The following is a 15,287-nucleotide window of genomic DNA, read 5'->3' on the forward strand; positions in this document are numbered from 1 at the left end:
GAATAATTTGAAAAAAAAACTAAGTGTCGAATCCAAAAAATAGGCTGCATGCGAATAAAAAAAAATTTTCCACACTCAATGGTTATCCTCACTTCCTCAGAAACTCAACAGCGTGCGTGTCACGAGAAATTTCAAATTTTTTGCTACCCACCTACATCTTTTGGTCATGTTTAAGGGTAAAGTAACTCAACTTTAAGATTTTTTCAAAAATTTTGATCGAAATTGGAAGATTTTCTGTCTCCCTCCTACCTCAAGTGGTGTTGAAATCTCATCTTCAAAAATAGTTTGTTCAAAACAAAAAACAAGAAAGGGTCTTCATCGTAATTTTTCCCAAATTTTTTATTTGTAGCTTCTAACTTTGATAGGTACCTACTTCTCAAGAAAAATGAACCTTTCGCAATGAAATTTCAATTTTGAGGTTTTTAAATTATATCTAATTAATCGATTTGAAAAGCATTGATACAATTTTAAATAATCAATTTTCAGAAATTTTGCCCTATTTTCTCTTGAATTCATCAAAATGTCTTTTTAGTGGTACATACTTTTAAAAATGTGAAAATTTCTACTTTTTCTTCTCTTTTCAGAATTGAAAAAAAAATTGAGAGGGAGAAGAGAAAATAGGCAAATATGGATAGATTTCCGCAATAAAAATTGAATAACTCAAAAATGTGGTAAAATGGAAATAATGATTTAGAAAATCAGATTTTCCTTCCCCCTCCTCTTCGAAAAACAATACGTATTTATTTCCTTTGATTTTGGAGAAGTACATATTTACTTCAAATTCACATTCAGTGAAACAATGGCTGAGAAAGAAATTGATTATCCGATGACTCCTCCCCCCATTTTGTTTGAAAATTTATTTTTGATTATACCATACCTTCTTCATCGCATTTTTTCGTGACTTTTTCCAGCGTGTATTGTTTTTGTTTCACGAACATTTCTGGAATCTAAAAATTGAAAAATTGATTTAATTAGTTTTGCTTCCTGAGGTGAGATCGAGGCCTGATTTTCCTGTTCTCAGCTCTTTTTTGCCGGACTTTTGTGGGACAGAGGGTCAGAAAACATCCGATTTTGAAGCAAGTTGAAAAGATCTTATTTCTCTTCGTCGTCCTTCTTCAAAAAACTTGATTTTAATTGCATATAACAATGTTGTTTCTTCCAAAATTAACAGGGTTCTCTCAAAAAGAAAGGATGAATTTTCATATTCAAAATCATAATCGGTTAATGAATAATTTCTCAAATAAAACAGTTCGAAACACTAAAAAAAAATGTTTACATTTCAGGTTCACAAAGTACTCGTTGGAAGTCCGGCCGACAAAGACGGCAGAATCCAAAAAGGAGACAGAATTTTATCGATAAATGGACGTAATATGAAAGGTGTAACGCACCGAGAAGCACTTTCAATTTTGAAGGTAAACCACACTCCACACTTGTTGATTTTTGCGATTACCTATATCGCGCCAAGTTCACTCGTAATTATTCGAAGTGCATCGAGTATTTATTAGATAAACTAAAAATGGTAAAATTTTGTACAGGCTCCTCGATCCGAAGTAGTATTAGTGGTTTCCAGATGGAGAACAGATGGATCGAATGATAACGCGACACCTGTTCCGGCCGAAGATACTCTTGTGGCCACTTTCAAAAATACTATCAGGCCTCCTAGAATACCTGAAGTTAGCTCAGACTGTGATAGCCGTAATTTTACAAGTAAGTCTATCACAAAATGTAGTTCGGATTCGATTTTTTTTAAAAAGAACTGTGTTACTTTGGAGCTCTCAAGCGTTTGTACTCGTACATAGCTCATATACTCATACTCGTATAAGTACCTATGTAAAGTGTACGTATAGGTTTACTGTATAAATATAATGTAGGTACTACGTAGACGCACTACTATAAAGCGGTAATGTAATATTTTTTTTTATTCACCAAACAGGTTCAACAGCCAATAATAATTACAGTAAAATAGTGAAAGGTCCAGTTATATCCGTTACACTGATCAAAGAAGGAGGTGGTTTAGGTTTCAGTCTGGAAGGTGGTAAAGATTCTCCATTCGGTGATCTTCCATTAACCATAAAGAAAATATTCACCGGTACGTTTGACATACTTGTTGCATTTTGCTAGTTCATCTTCATAATATACCTAGTTAGACAATACTCGGATGAATTTGTCAGTCAGTATAATTATCTGTAAATGTAAAATATTTAATCTTTCGTATACTTTGATTTTAGGCGGATGCGCTGCTAAAAGTGGTATGCTTCATGCCGGAGACGAACTTTTATCATTGAACGGTGTCGATGTAACGTCCATGTCCAGAACCGAAGCTTGGAACATGATGAAGAGATTATCGGACGGTCAAGTAATATTAAATGTTCGAAGATCGTCCTCTAAAGAATAATAGGCTAAGTAGATGAAGAAAACAGAAAACTACACAAGCGAATGATTCGCGACTGATTTATTACTATCTCTCTATAGACTCGCCGGATTGTCTCGATAACGACAACAACGTGTTGTACATTCGAATATATTAAGCATTTTAAATTAACATTTATTCACGATGATGAATACGTTTCGTTTATTTTAACGTCGTAAATTAATCATTAATTCAAGTATTTAATTTTTTTTTCTCGTGATCGAACGCGATCGAAATTATTCTACTTCGAAGTTGGATGATTTTATGTATATTGGCTGTGACGAATTCTGACAGCGTGTGTACCGTATAAATATGTGTTTTTTTTTTCTTTTCTTTATACTTAAAAGTATAAATTTATAACTGCAAATAATCAAAATTATTATAGTTACGAATTAATTTCTTCTTCTTTTTTTTCTATGTGTTTATTTTTTTATTCGTCTTTTTTTTTCCTTTATATATTTTGTACATAGATTTATAACTGTTTCAAAGTTTCCGATTTTTTTTTTACGAACTTATATGAATTTTTTTATAAAACCGTATTTTCAGTTAAGTTTATATATTTATTATGTTCAACATAAAATTTTTATAATTTTAATAATAGTAATATTTTGTTGAATATAGCTCGGTGTTTAAAAAAATTCACGTAAATAAATCAATATTTAAAAAGTAATTTTTTTCAATTTCGCTCTATATTTTTTTATTTTTTCGCAAAAATATAAAATATGTAACTATTTAAGTTCAGCGATGCTGAGAAGTTAGAATCAATTTGGGTAGATGAAAAACTTATATGTACCACGTCCTTTCAAAAAATCGCAGTCTCGTTCGAATCGAAGTTGGAGGCGAACACTTCGAAAGTTTCATGAGTAGGAATTGCCATTTTAACCTAACAATTTTGAGTACATAGATTCCAGAATGCTCAATATATTTTTTTTCGAAGTCAACAAATCTGCAAAAAGTATTAAACGCGCAGGTAATTATAACAAATTGATGTAAAAATACGATTATTTTCGTTTCAACAATGAATTCTCTTGCAAATACTTACATGCATATGCAACTTAAAACACATTTTCAGTGCTCAATGCAATAAAATAATAAGTACCTACGAAAAAGCTTGAAATTATTGCCTCTGGTTTTTCCTTCTATGAGGATGGCAAAAGTTGCTTTTTTTTTCTCAACATCATCTGCAGCATAGCTCCAAAAATTTAAACACAGAACAAGCCTTTGGGCTCTGAATTCATTAAAAATGCTCAAATGAATTGTTGTTGAAATGCTTATTTCAATTTTTCATGAAATCTTAACCGAGGTTGCATAACATTTTTTTAAAAATTCCCAAAAATTATAATCGAATTTTACTCTTCAAATTTCTCAAAAAAGCTCAAAACAGTTTTGATATAAGTTTTTGATGTTTTCCTGAAATTTTAACTTGTTTTGATAGACTGCATGTCGCCATTTTTCAAATCATTACCAAAAATTTTGATCTCAAAATTCTTCAAAAATGCTCAAAAATTAAAAACATAAAATAAAATAAATAAATAAAAATTTTTATACTTTCTCGTAAAACTTTTTACACATTTTAGCATGATTTTTTTTCCAATGATTACAAAAATTATAACCGAATTTTGAGTTTAAAATTCTTCAAAAAGGTTTTAAAAAGTTTTGATACGAATTTTTGATGTTTTCCTGAAATTTTAACCTATTTTGATAGACTGCATGTAGCCATTTTCAAAATCATTACCAAAAATTTTGATCTCAAAATTCTTCAAAACTGCTCAAAAATGAAATTTTTTTACTTTCTCGTAAAACTTTTTACACATTTTGATTGATTGCATGATTTTTTTCCAATGATTACCAAAATTATAACCAAATTTTGAATTTAAAATTCTTCAAAAAGGTTTTAAAAAAGTTTTGATACGAATTTTTGATTTTTTTGCTGAAATTTTAATCTATTTTGATAGACCGCATGTCGCCTTTTTCAAAACTCTTAAAAATGATTAGGTACCAAATTTTGGGCTTAAAATTCTTCAAAAATAGCAATAGTACTCAAAATGAAGTTTTGTTGAAATATTTCAGTTTCTCTAAAATTTTCAACACATTCTGATCGGTTGCATGATTTTTTTTTCAATGATTCCAAAAATTATAACCGAATTTCAAGTTTAAAATTCTTCAAAAAAGTCCAAAAAAAGTTTTGATGCTATTTTTGATTTTTTGCTGAAATTTTAAGCTGTTTTGATTGGTCGTTAGACGTTTTTTCAAAATTCTCGAGAATCGTGGTCAATTTTTAGGCTCAAAATAGTTCAAACAAGCCAAAAATGAAATTTTGCTGAAATATTTCAATTTCTAGTAACATTTCAACTCATTCTAAGAGGTTGCAGGACACTTTTTCAAAACGCTCAAAAATCATTACCCGGACTTTCTTGCTCAAAATTCTTCAAAAAGGCTCAAAAAAAGTTTTTATAAGAACTTTGGATTTTTTGCCGAAATTTTCAACTTATTCTGTTTGGTCGTTTGGCGTTTTTTTAAAAACTCTCCAAAATCATGACCAAATTTTGAGCTAAAAATAGTTCAAAAAAGTTCAAAATAAAGTTTTATTGAAATATCCTAATTTATCGTGAAATTTTAACCAATTTTGATAGGTCGCATCGCATGATTTTTTTTCAAAAATTACAAAATTATTACCGAATTTTATTTACTCTTTAAATTCTTCAAAAAGGCTCAAAAAAATTTTAGAATAAATTTTTGATTTTTCGCCGAAATATTTACTTATTTAGATGGGTCGCATGACGTTTTTTTCAAAACTCAAAAATCACGAATGATGATCCAACTTTGTTCTCAAAATTCCTCAAAAATACCCAAAATGAAATTTTGTTGAAGTATTTGAATTTCTCGTGAAGTTTTATCCCATTTACAAATAAATATTCGAAGTAAGGGGAGTGCCCATTATTGATTTATGGAAAAAAATGTTAGCCTGAGCCATTTTGAAAGTTGAGATTTTCAGGCTGACCCCTCCTCCTCCCCCCTTCTCCGCTCACAATATTTTGTAATTGCGAAAGTAAAAAGTACATTTTTTCCCCTAAAATTTTGGACCAATATCATTCAACAAAATAGCAATTGAATTTCTTGAGCGGCAAAAAGTCAGCTAGCTTGACATTTCTTGTCAGTACCAGTGGAACTACTACTCACCTCACCCTGAAAATAATTCATTTTGAAACGACCCTCATGAATTGCAAGGACCTTAGGATTTAAGAAAAACCTCGTAATAATCGAACATTTATTTAATTAAAACAAGTCGCTTGTACGTACATCAGACAAGAAATATGTAGGGTACTTAGGTACCAAGAGAAATAATACAAAAATATAAAAAAACATAAAATTATATAAAACAACGAACAAATAATACCTAACTGTTAATAAAATAACACGCAGTTCATCAATAATCCCATCATTAATACTTATACGCGATTTGAAAAATAAAAACAATTTCAACTAAAAATAACAGTCTGAAAACTTCGCACGCATCAAGACCCATGGATTACACGTAAATGGTATAATAGTTTACCTTTGTCATTTGCTCCATGGCCACAATGCACGCAAGTGTAACGCGAATATCCATCATGAATAAATCGTTCGTGTAGGCTTCTGTTATAAGTACTTTTGAAATATGAATCACAGCGTGAACATTTGAACGGTTTCAGTGAGCTGTGCGTTAGGAGATGTGCATCAAAATCACTCTTATAGGAATATGATTTGCCACACGTGATGCACCTGAACGGGTATCGTTTGTTTTTGGGTTTGAGTTCGGGAAAATGTTGGTTGATAATGTGGCTGGTCAGATGATTTTTGCGAGCTAATGATTTATCACAATGCGCGCAAGTGTAATAGCGAACTCCTTCGTGAACTATTCGCTCATGGTGCCTTTTATGTTTAACAGTCGAGTAAGTTTTATCACAATGTGAACATTTGAAACGTTCTTTTGAGCTTTGCACTTGTTTGTGAGCTTTCAAATCGACTGACGAGCGAGATGACTCGTTACGTTTAGAACTTGAGGATGACTTCTGTTTATTCAGTTGAGTGATGCTTGCGAGTGGCGCATTAAAATGCACTTCGCGAATATGAGATGTTATTCGATCTTTCCTATTATATCCTTTACCACAATATGCGCAAATGTAAGGATATTGTCCTTGATGAACTATTTGTTCGTGTTTTTTTAAGCGAGAGGCGTCCTTGAAACATTGATCGCAGTGAGAACATTTATACGCATTCTGTGAGTTGTGCACTGCTTGATGTCTTGTCAAATGGGATTTACTATTGAATGATTTGCCGCATGTTTTGCATTTATGCGATTTCGTTCTTTGTTCAGAATGGTTAGACTGAATATGAAGCGTCAGATCATTCTTGTCAGCGAATGACTCGTTACATCGCGCACAGGGGTATACACGAGCTCGATTGTGAAATATTCGCTCGTGTTTTCTTCTAGAATTAATACTGGAGTAAGTTCTATCACAAAGAAAACATTTATAACTTATTTCCAAGCTCTCCGGCTGTTTGTAAACTTTCAAATCGACTGACGAGCGGAATGACTTCTGTTCAATTGGTTGAGCGGTGCCGGAGAGTGGCGCATTAAAATGCACATTGCGGATATGAGATGCTAGTTGATCTTTCGTATCATATCCTTTGACACAATATGCACAAATTAAAGCAGAACATTCTCTATGAACAGTTCGCAGGTGTTTCCTCAAGGTATTAGAATCCTTGTAACATTTATTACATTGCGGACATTTATACGGTCTCTCTGATCTATGCACTGCTTGATGATCTCTCAAGTGGCTTGCGCGATAAAATGATTTGCCGCACGTATTACATTTATGTGATTTCGATCTTTCCATGGACAGTTTGACAGAATGGATGCACCAAATATGGCTCTCCAGATTAGCTTTGCGATGAAATGATTTATCACAATGCGCGCAAGTGTAATGCAAGTAACGAACTCCTTCGTGAATCATTCGCTCGTGTTTTCTTCTAGCATCACGACTCGAGTAAATTTTATCACAATGAGAACATTTATAAATTCTTTCCAAGCTCTGCAGCTGCAGCAGTTTGTAAACTTTCAAATCGTCTGACGAGCCGAATGACTTGTGTTGATTTGGTTGAGTGGCGCATGAGAGTGGCGCATTAAAATGCACATTGCGGATATGAGATGCTAGTCGATCTTTCGTATCATATCCTCTACCACAATATGCACAAAGTTTAGCGTAACATCCTGCGTGAACATTTCGCTTATGTTTCCTCAAGCTATTATGATCCTTGTAACATTTATCACATTGCGAACATTTATACGATCTCTCTAGGCTATGCACTTTTTCATGATCTCTCAAATGGTATGCGCGATAATACGATTTGCCGCATGTATTGCATTTATGTGATTTCGGTCTTCCGCTGGTCAGTCTTTCAGGATGGTTGGAGCGAATATGGGATAACACAGACTCCAGAGAGAATGGTTGGTCACAATACCCACAAGTCACATTGCGAACTCCATCGTGAGCTCTTCGCTCGTGTTTTCTTCTTGCAGTACCTTCCGCGAAAGATTTATCACACGCTGAACATTTATAACGTTCTTGCGAACTATGCACTTTTTTGTGATCTTTCAAATGGGCTACCCAGCAGAATGACTTGTCACAATGTGCACAAGTGAAAATTAGATCTCGATGAAATTTTCGCTCGTGTTTCCTCTTAGTATCAGAGCGCGCGAAACATTTAGTACAATAAGAGCATTTTAAACGGAATTCCGAACTGTTCAAATCAACTGGCGAGCGGGATGATTCGTTACGTGGCTCCAGTTTATTGTGTTCGACGCGTTTGTGATCATTCAAAGTGTTCGGGCACGAAAACAATCGATTGCAGATTCCGCAACGTAAATCTACCGAAACAAAACAAACATAAACATATGATTACTACGTAGATAATTCTCTTCCTTCCTGACTTCAGCAGAATGGCAATTTTTTTTGCCATACAAAAGACATGTGAATAGACAATGATATTATTATTGTACTCACTTGAAACTTCGAATTTATTCAAAACAACGACGGCCGATCTATTTTCTTTTCCCTTTTTCGTTTTCGAGCAACATATCGATTCGTGTTCTTTTAGATGAATTTTCGAGGAGAACGATTTGCTGCAGAAGGAACATTCAAATATCTGTTTCTTCAGTGTCGATGGATGACACTTTTGTAAGTGTACGAAAATGCTTTGTTTGCTGTATAATTGTTTATCACAGTGCGCGCATTGAGCACGAGCATATTTTTCGTGATATTTCTGAGCGTGTAATCTTCTAGCAAATCTATGCTTGAAACTGTTGCTGCAAAATGAACATTTGAACGGGTTTCTCGAAGAGTGCGTCAATTCGTGTTCCTTCAGATCATTTCTGTGGGCGAACGTTTTGTCACATTTTAATTCAGTACATTTGTAGGATTTCGGAATGTTTTCTTTGGAGTTGGTTCGGTTGCTAATACTGCGATGTAAATTTCCTGAAAAAAAAAAAAAATGTTGAGAAATATACTTTTAAAGCGACTAAATAGAAGACTGGAACTCCACCCAAACCCAATTTCAACCCTCCTGGAGCATCAACTTTGACTCGAACTTACCATTTTTTTGGTGCTGATACTTGACGGATTTGGTCTGTTCCAATTGACGCTCGATAGAATACGATTTATTGCAAGTGCTACATTTGAATCGTTTACTTAATTCATGTAAATGTCGTCGTTGAATGTGGCCGGTGAGATCATCCTTATTGGAAAATCGTCTATCGCAATGTGCGCAATAAAAACGAGGAGTAGTTTCTGCACGAATATAGTTTTCCAATAATGACGTTACCGGTTTTATCAAATGAGTGTTTGATGAATCAACTAATCCGTTTACAGGAGCTACAACGACGGCATTTGGCGATACATTCAAGTCTTCGTCATCAATGATGATTGGCTGATGACTGCTGAGATCAGAACCACGAAGTTGAGATTCAGATTCGTCGCGACGATCATCGAGCGACGAATTATCGTTTATCGCAGAATTCTCTCGCGTTTCATTATTCGTCGAAAGTTCTCTATTTTTCTGTTCGTTTAGTCTACGTCGCTGATATTTCAATAACAAATGACATAATTCTTCTGAAGATTTATCTAACAAATCGCGTTCACTTTCAATTCGTTGATATCGTTGTTGTTGGGTTTTCAACATTTCATTTGTTTCTGCTAGTTGTGATTTTAAAGATGCGAGGTTTTGATTGAGTCGGTCTAAGGTTTCTTTTTGATCTTTGACTTGTTTAGCGATCTCTATCTGGAGGTTTTCTTGAAATTTAGCGTAACTAGAAAAATACGAAAATAGTTATCGAAGGAGATTACTTGAAACTTGATGAGAACGACGAGGACGAATCGATAACTTACTCGATGAATCCTTTGACCATCTCATTCCCTGATAATGCTTCGTAATGTTGCTTTAAAAGATCGAGCTCCAACTTCAACTTCGCCAAGCCGATGCAAGCTGTTTCGAGAATAACTTGTGAATTTTCGCTGTTTTCTATGATTTCGATAAAATTCATTCGCAGAATTTCTAAGCTTCTTGCTAAACTATACGGATACATATTTAAAGTAAGGGGAAAACATTAGTTTCTATTTGAGATTTAAAAATGCATAATTGTATTCTGAAATGATCTTACTTGAAAGATTCCTTAGCTAATATGTTCTCCAATACTGCGTCATTAAGTCCGGTTAAATCACTATATTCTCTTTTCAAGGATATGACGCTCTTATTGGCTGTATTTAGATCGTCTTTTAAATTTACACATTCGTTCATTATCTCGATAAATTGTAATTGCAGCATTTCTTTTTTTTTACCGAAACTGAAACAAACGAAAACGAAATCAGTTGTCTTGATTCTCCACTCTCTAATCCAAAACGCGTTGAACTGATTGAAAATTATCAACCAAAAACTCACTGGACAAATTCTTTGACGAGGTTATGCTTCACTAATACTTCATATAACCGAGTGAAATCGCTGTGTTTCATGACAAGGAAATCTTCGTGAGCTGATTCCATCCAATTTCTCAAACGTTTATAATCATGATTCATTCCAGCGAATTGTAGCCGGAGTAATTCTTCAAGTTCTAAATAACTAAGAAAATGACACAAAAAACAATTTAGTGTTTGGGTAACCTTTTCTAAAACGTTTCATCGCGAAATTAAATAACGAACGATTGCAGTCGTATCGCTAGTCAATTTCGAAGCTATCACAGCTCTCAAGAATTCTTGATAGGAAGAAACTGTCAACATTTCCAACTCCTCACCTTTGGTAATTGGTGGCATTTTGTTTCAATAAATCTTCACAGTTTTCAATCAAATCATCGTACATATGTGATTCTGCTTTCTTATCACCCATGATTGGATACACACTGCAACAATAAATCACAATGAAGTAAATTTTTTTGTAATATTATTCGTTTGGGGGGGGGGGGTAACTCGTTCAAAATTGAAGATATAATCTAGTACGGACAAAAACAGAGAACTGAAAGGAATTTAAGAAATTCTTGCCGTAAATCGGAGAAACAGGTGCATAAAAATTAGAGCTTATAATCCACTTGGATCTGACTGAATACCGTACCTACCTTCTCAAAACTGAGGTTTCTTTGCTACACTATGTGATATAAAATTGTTTTTGGATGAAACCACTGCTCAGTGACAGATGTATTAGTAGAAATTAAATATCTTCATACAATGAAAACGCATCCGGATAGAATCTCATGAGCTGAATAAGGATTTGGAAAAAAAAAATTGTATGAGATCAAATAAATGCAATTTTAAATAAGAATTCGTCTATTCATGGGGGTTACTTACCTTCACAGACATGAAGGAACATTGCAGACCTAATCGTATTAACATAATTTCTGTTATACGTGCGACCAATTTTCTAAAAATTCAAGACCTTTTTGCCCAATACTTGTTTGAGTGTTTTTCTATTTCTCAGATACTTTTTTTTTCTCTTATCTTACTCAGTCTTATCACCACCATCCGGTAACCCTTCAATCCCCCTCATTTGCCAGGCCTTCGTTTGTCTTCATTGTTTTCTTCTTTATTTTTTATACGCTAGGAGCGGTAATATAGCAACACTGAACACTGGATGGAACATTCGAATGCTCACCGCAAAATTTGTATCATCTCAAATTTTGAATTTTATTGTTTGTGTGTTTTTTGTTTTGAATTTAAAATTGAAAATACCGTTGTCAATTTTAGAAAATCCTTCATTTTTCCGGTTTTCCCGAGAGAATTAGTATGTAAGGTAGATTCATGGTTGTGATTGTGAAATAGGAAACAAGGTAGTCGACTGCTACATAAGCGGCAACTAGCAACCAGCAACTGGAGATCCAAATTATTTCTGAAAGAAAAGTTGTAAAGCATTTGATTCAATCTTTCAATCGGAGTACGAACTTCCTTTTCTTTTTTTTTATTTTCAGTTTGTAATAGTCAAAAATGTGAAAAATGTATTCACAATTTAAATAAATTTTTCACCACAATTGGGTCATGGGTGTGACATTTTGATGAATATTGAATAGGTACTAGGTAGCTACATGAATACAAGTACAAAATCGATGCTCATATTGTTAATTGTTACAAAAATTAGAAATATGAAAATTTGAAAAATGTAAAAGAAGCATAGAAAATGATTTTGTAGTAATTTGTAGTCCATTTACACTGAAAACAGGACAAGAAAAAATCCGTCCTCGTTTTGTTTTTCACAGATCGCCAAGTACTGAATCCATTCCCTTCTTTTTTTGGATCAATTTTTCGAATATCTACATATTGTTCTTGTTTCCATTCTCGTTCAGATCCGTTCTCGGCTCTTCGTTGCTTTACCATTTCTGCTGCGTACCTACTTGATACTTGATACCTAGTTAAGTACTCACTTCAAGGAGCTGTGAACGTATTCAGGTAAAGCCTTCCACCACTTACTCTTTTCTGCAAAAGCACATGTCCATAAAGACGCGACGTTTCAGAGTTTTCCGAGTTGGTAGGCATAGAGAATGCTACTGACGTGGTGCCATTTTGCAAACTAACAGCCAGATATCTCATTTCGAAGTGCTCTTCTGCTTCAAAGGGTTTGAATTCCATAGCTTGATTCAATAACTGCTCGGGATTTAAGACATTTGAAACATCAATTACCATAGTTTTCTCTTTCTCCTCTGAAGACATGATGATATCTACTACAGGAGAGATGGTGGTCCTTGGTTTATATTGCCCTTCGACTCTTTCTTCAACATGGGCTTCCGGATCACCAGCTCTGGCAACGTAGAATACAATACTATGGTAGTAAAAATCATCCAACACGTTACTAGGAACGTAATGTTTCAAACCGTACATTATTCTATCAAAACCTATCTTCAAGTCGACTGCGATCAAATCGTCAACTGTTTCTTTTTCGAACATGTCTTTTAATACGTCTCCTACTAAAGTTCGGTCTACTTTAATTTTATAATCGTAAAATTGAAATAGGGAACCTGTAATGGCATCGTAGACTTCTCCATTTGGCACCGAAAACGAATCAGTTTGATCTGTGTAACTTAAGTAGCCATTTTCGAACAGGAACGTGTAAAATATTCGAAAATCAAACGATCTCGAAACTCGTCTTTCTCGAATTCCTGTCGATAGCTGTTCTAAATCTTCCAAACTGTAATAGACTAATTCGAATTGGAGATTTTTCAACATTACGAGTTGAATGTAAAGTTCATAAATTGCAGGCACTTGCAAAAAATCTAGTAAAAAGTCCAAAGGCATGAGATCAATCCAGGCTTTCTGTAATTTTGGATCTTTTCCATGATGAGATAAATAAAGTAGGACGGAATAAGGGTTATACATTCGTATCGGAGTGTTTCTAATGACATATCCTCCGCAAAAGTTCTCCACGTCTTCCCAATCAGATGGCTTGATGTTGTGCAAATACAGCAACGGTGTGACTTCATCTTGAGTGAACCCGAAAAATGGACCAAATTCGACCTCGTCCAAAAACGGGTGATTGTATAAGTTAAGGATTTTGAAATTATTGGAAGGGGCCATGGCTGCGGTAGCTCCGGTCAGAAGGGCGTATGCGACTTCGTTGAATTTAGACGTGCGAAATAACTCGTATAAAATCTCATTTATCAGCTTACTGATTTCTTTGACGTCGAAAAATACCGATGTATCTTTTATCGAATCGAATACAGTTGCATCGTAATCGTCGACAATTACGAATATCTTCTTTTTAAAATACTCGTAAACTATTTTAGCCAATCTATGCAGACTGTATTTAATCTCCACGTAATTCAAATCCTCCCTGTAGACTTTTTCCATGAATTTGATATCTTCCTTCTGAGATACACTTCCCCTATTATGCTCGGGTGAAGTGTATTTTTTGACCAATAATTCGTAAAGCCATCTATATCGATCGTAGCAGGCTTTTACCTTGCCCCTGACTGCTTGCATAGATTCTCTAAACGTACGTCCAACGATACTATTGAAATTGATGTAAATTACCGGATATTCGGCCATATGTTCCGATATAATTTCACTTTTTCTGCCAATTTTCAAATTCGAAGATGTGAATAATTCGTAATTCGATGTACTGGTTTTATTAATCACGTTCCCATTTTGATCCACTTCGATTTGCACAAATCTTTCGAACATATCGAGCATAGTTGTTTTACCGTATTTTCGAGGGGCTGTGATTAAATGAAAATTACCGTGCAGTTTGATGAAAAATGTCTCTATCATCAGCGTCTTGTCGACAAATCCCGAACATCTTGTTACTTCTTCGAAATTCGATGTGTATTTGTAAATTGGAGGTTTTTTGGCCGGTAGTTTGACTATATCGCTTTGATGAGTATTCCGAAATATCGCCAGGCCTGCTAATAAAATCCACAATTTATTCATTCCAGATGTTGGATCACCTATGTAGTTTCTGATCTAATGAAAGGAATATGATTGTTACCTTACATTTTCATCTGGCGTCTTAAGTAGGTATCTGAAATAGGTATGCACTTTTTGAGAAACATTCTGCGATATAGGTCGTATCCACTTAGGTATGGGATATTTTATTAATTTAGATAACACATATGATATCCACGAAATTCCAAACTCGACAATGAGTAAAATTACATTAATGATGATTATAAGTTACCGTGGTTGGATTTGCCCGATTCGCGAAACTGCTACCATTACAAACAGAATCAGGATCAACAAAATACTCTTCTGATATAAAATCACGAATACCTATACGTCCATTATGATGAATTTTTCTTCAATGTAGCCTGTAATAATTTACGACTTATCGATAATTATTAAACATTAACTAGGAGATTTCATCGACAAGCTATGTGCTAGATTAAAAATTCTTTCAAATAGCTCAGGAAGTTATTTATTTAAATTTTTACTATCAGTATAACATCTATACCTAGTTGATGCGTTTTATTGATACGCAGACGCACACAGGTATTTTTTTTAATGATCTGTTTTCACGATATGGTCATTTGAAATCTTATTTCACCAAAAATTGCACTTGAAAGTTGAAAAATTAGGCAGGGGCAGGAGATGAAATGGGCAGTTTCCAAGAATAAGTAAAATTGGCCTCAGAATCATAATCGTATAGCCCCTTCATTTGTACAGAAAACCGCAGAAATGAGATTTCTATCAATTTTGAAATGGTTTTAATTTTCAAAGTGGAATTTTTAAAATTATAACAAACAACTTTCGCTGATCAGTTTCAAACTCTGAGGACAGGTCCAAATCACTTACATTTTACCCGACGTTCACCGGTTCGGCTTTGCTCTTTGGGATTTCCATCACTGGCCGTTTTATCATTTTTCTGA

At 34.1% G+C, this 15,287-nt stretch overlaps 3 protein-coding genes across 5 annotated transcripts in view; 1 reads left to right on the forward strand and 2 right to left on the reverse strand.

Moving 5' to 3' along the window:
• bbg (big bang) overlaps nucleotides 1-2,566 on the forward strand; it is a 316,775-nt gene extending 314,209 nt beyond the window's left edge. For both annotated transcript variants that reach the window (XM_065351257.1, XM_065351258.1), the window contains 4 exons: nucleotides 1,284-1,412; nucleotides 1,536-1,707; nucleotides 1,934-2,089; nucleotides 2,229-2,566. In XM_065351257.1, the coding sequence (XP_065207329.1) occupies nucleotides 1,284-1,412; nucleotides 1,536-1,707; nucleotides 1,934-2,089; nucleotides 2,229-2,395 (624 nt within the window). In that variant the 3' untranslated portion in view covers nucleotides 2,396-2,566. The remainder of the gene's footprint in view (nucleotides 1-1,283; nucleotides 1,413-1,535; nucleotides 1,708-1,933; nucleotides 2,090-2,228) is intronic.
• A 3,098-nt stretch (nucleotides 2,567-5,664) lies between these two features.
• Nucleotides 5,665-11,601, reverse strand: LOC135836422 (zinc finger protein 658B-like). Of its 2 annotated transcripts, none has more exons than XM_065351251.1 (9): nucleotides 11,287-11,601; nucleotides 11,058-11,197; nucleotides 10,740-10,844; nucleotides 10,391-10,567; nucleotides 10,113-10,295; nucleotides 9,841-10,023; nucleotides 9,049-9,761; nucleotides 8,461-8,931; nucleotides 5,665-8,324 (listed from the first exon to the last, which is right to left on the reverse strand). In XM_065351251.1, the coding sequence occupies exons 3-9, from the start codon at nucleotides 10,829-10,831 to the stop codon at nucleotides 5,926-5,928; spliced, it is 4,218 nt and encodes a 1,405-aa protein (XP_065207323.1). In that variant the 5' UTR covers nucleotides 10,832-10,844; nucleotides 11,058-11,197; nucleotides 11,287-11,601; the 3' UTR covers nucleotides 5,665-5,925. The 2 variants fall into 2 exon arrangements, with proteins under 2 accessions (XP_065207323.1, XP_065207324.1); XM_065351252.1 differs by having other exon boundaries at nucleotides 11,054-11,197.
• Nucleotides 11,602-12,028: 427 nt separating this feature from the next.
• LOC135836423 (uncharacterized) lies at nucleotides 12,029-14,811 on the reverse strand. Its single transcript, XM_065351253.1, has 2 exons — nucleotides 14,600-14,811; nucleotides 12,029-14,443 (listed from the first exon to the last, which is right to left on the reverse strand). Exon 2 carries the CDS (start codon nucleotides 14,350-14,352, stop codon nucleotides 12,355-12,357), a length of 1,998 nt encoding a protein of 665 aa, XP_065207325.1. The 5' UTR covers nucleotides 14,353-14,443; nucleotides 14,600-14,811; the 3' UTR covers nucleotides 12,029-12,354.
• Nucleotides 14,812-15,287: the final 476 nt, after the last annotated feature.

The sequence above is a fragment of the Planococcus citri genome, chromosome 2 (assembly GCF_950023065.1).
Source record: "Planococcus citri chromosome 2, ihPlaCitr1.1, whole genome shotgun sequence".
NCBI lineage: Eukaryota > Metazoa > Arthropoda > Insecta > Hemiptera > Pseudococcidae > Planococcus > Planococcus citri.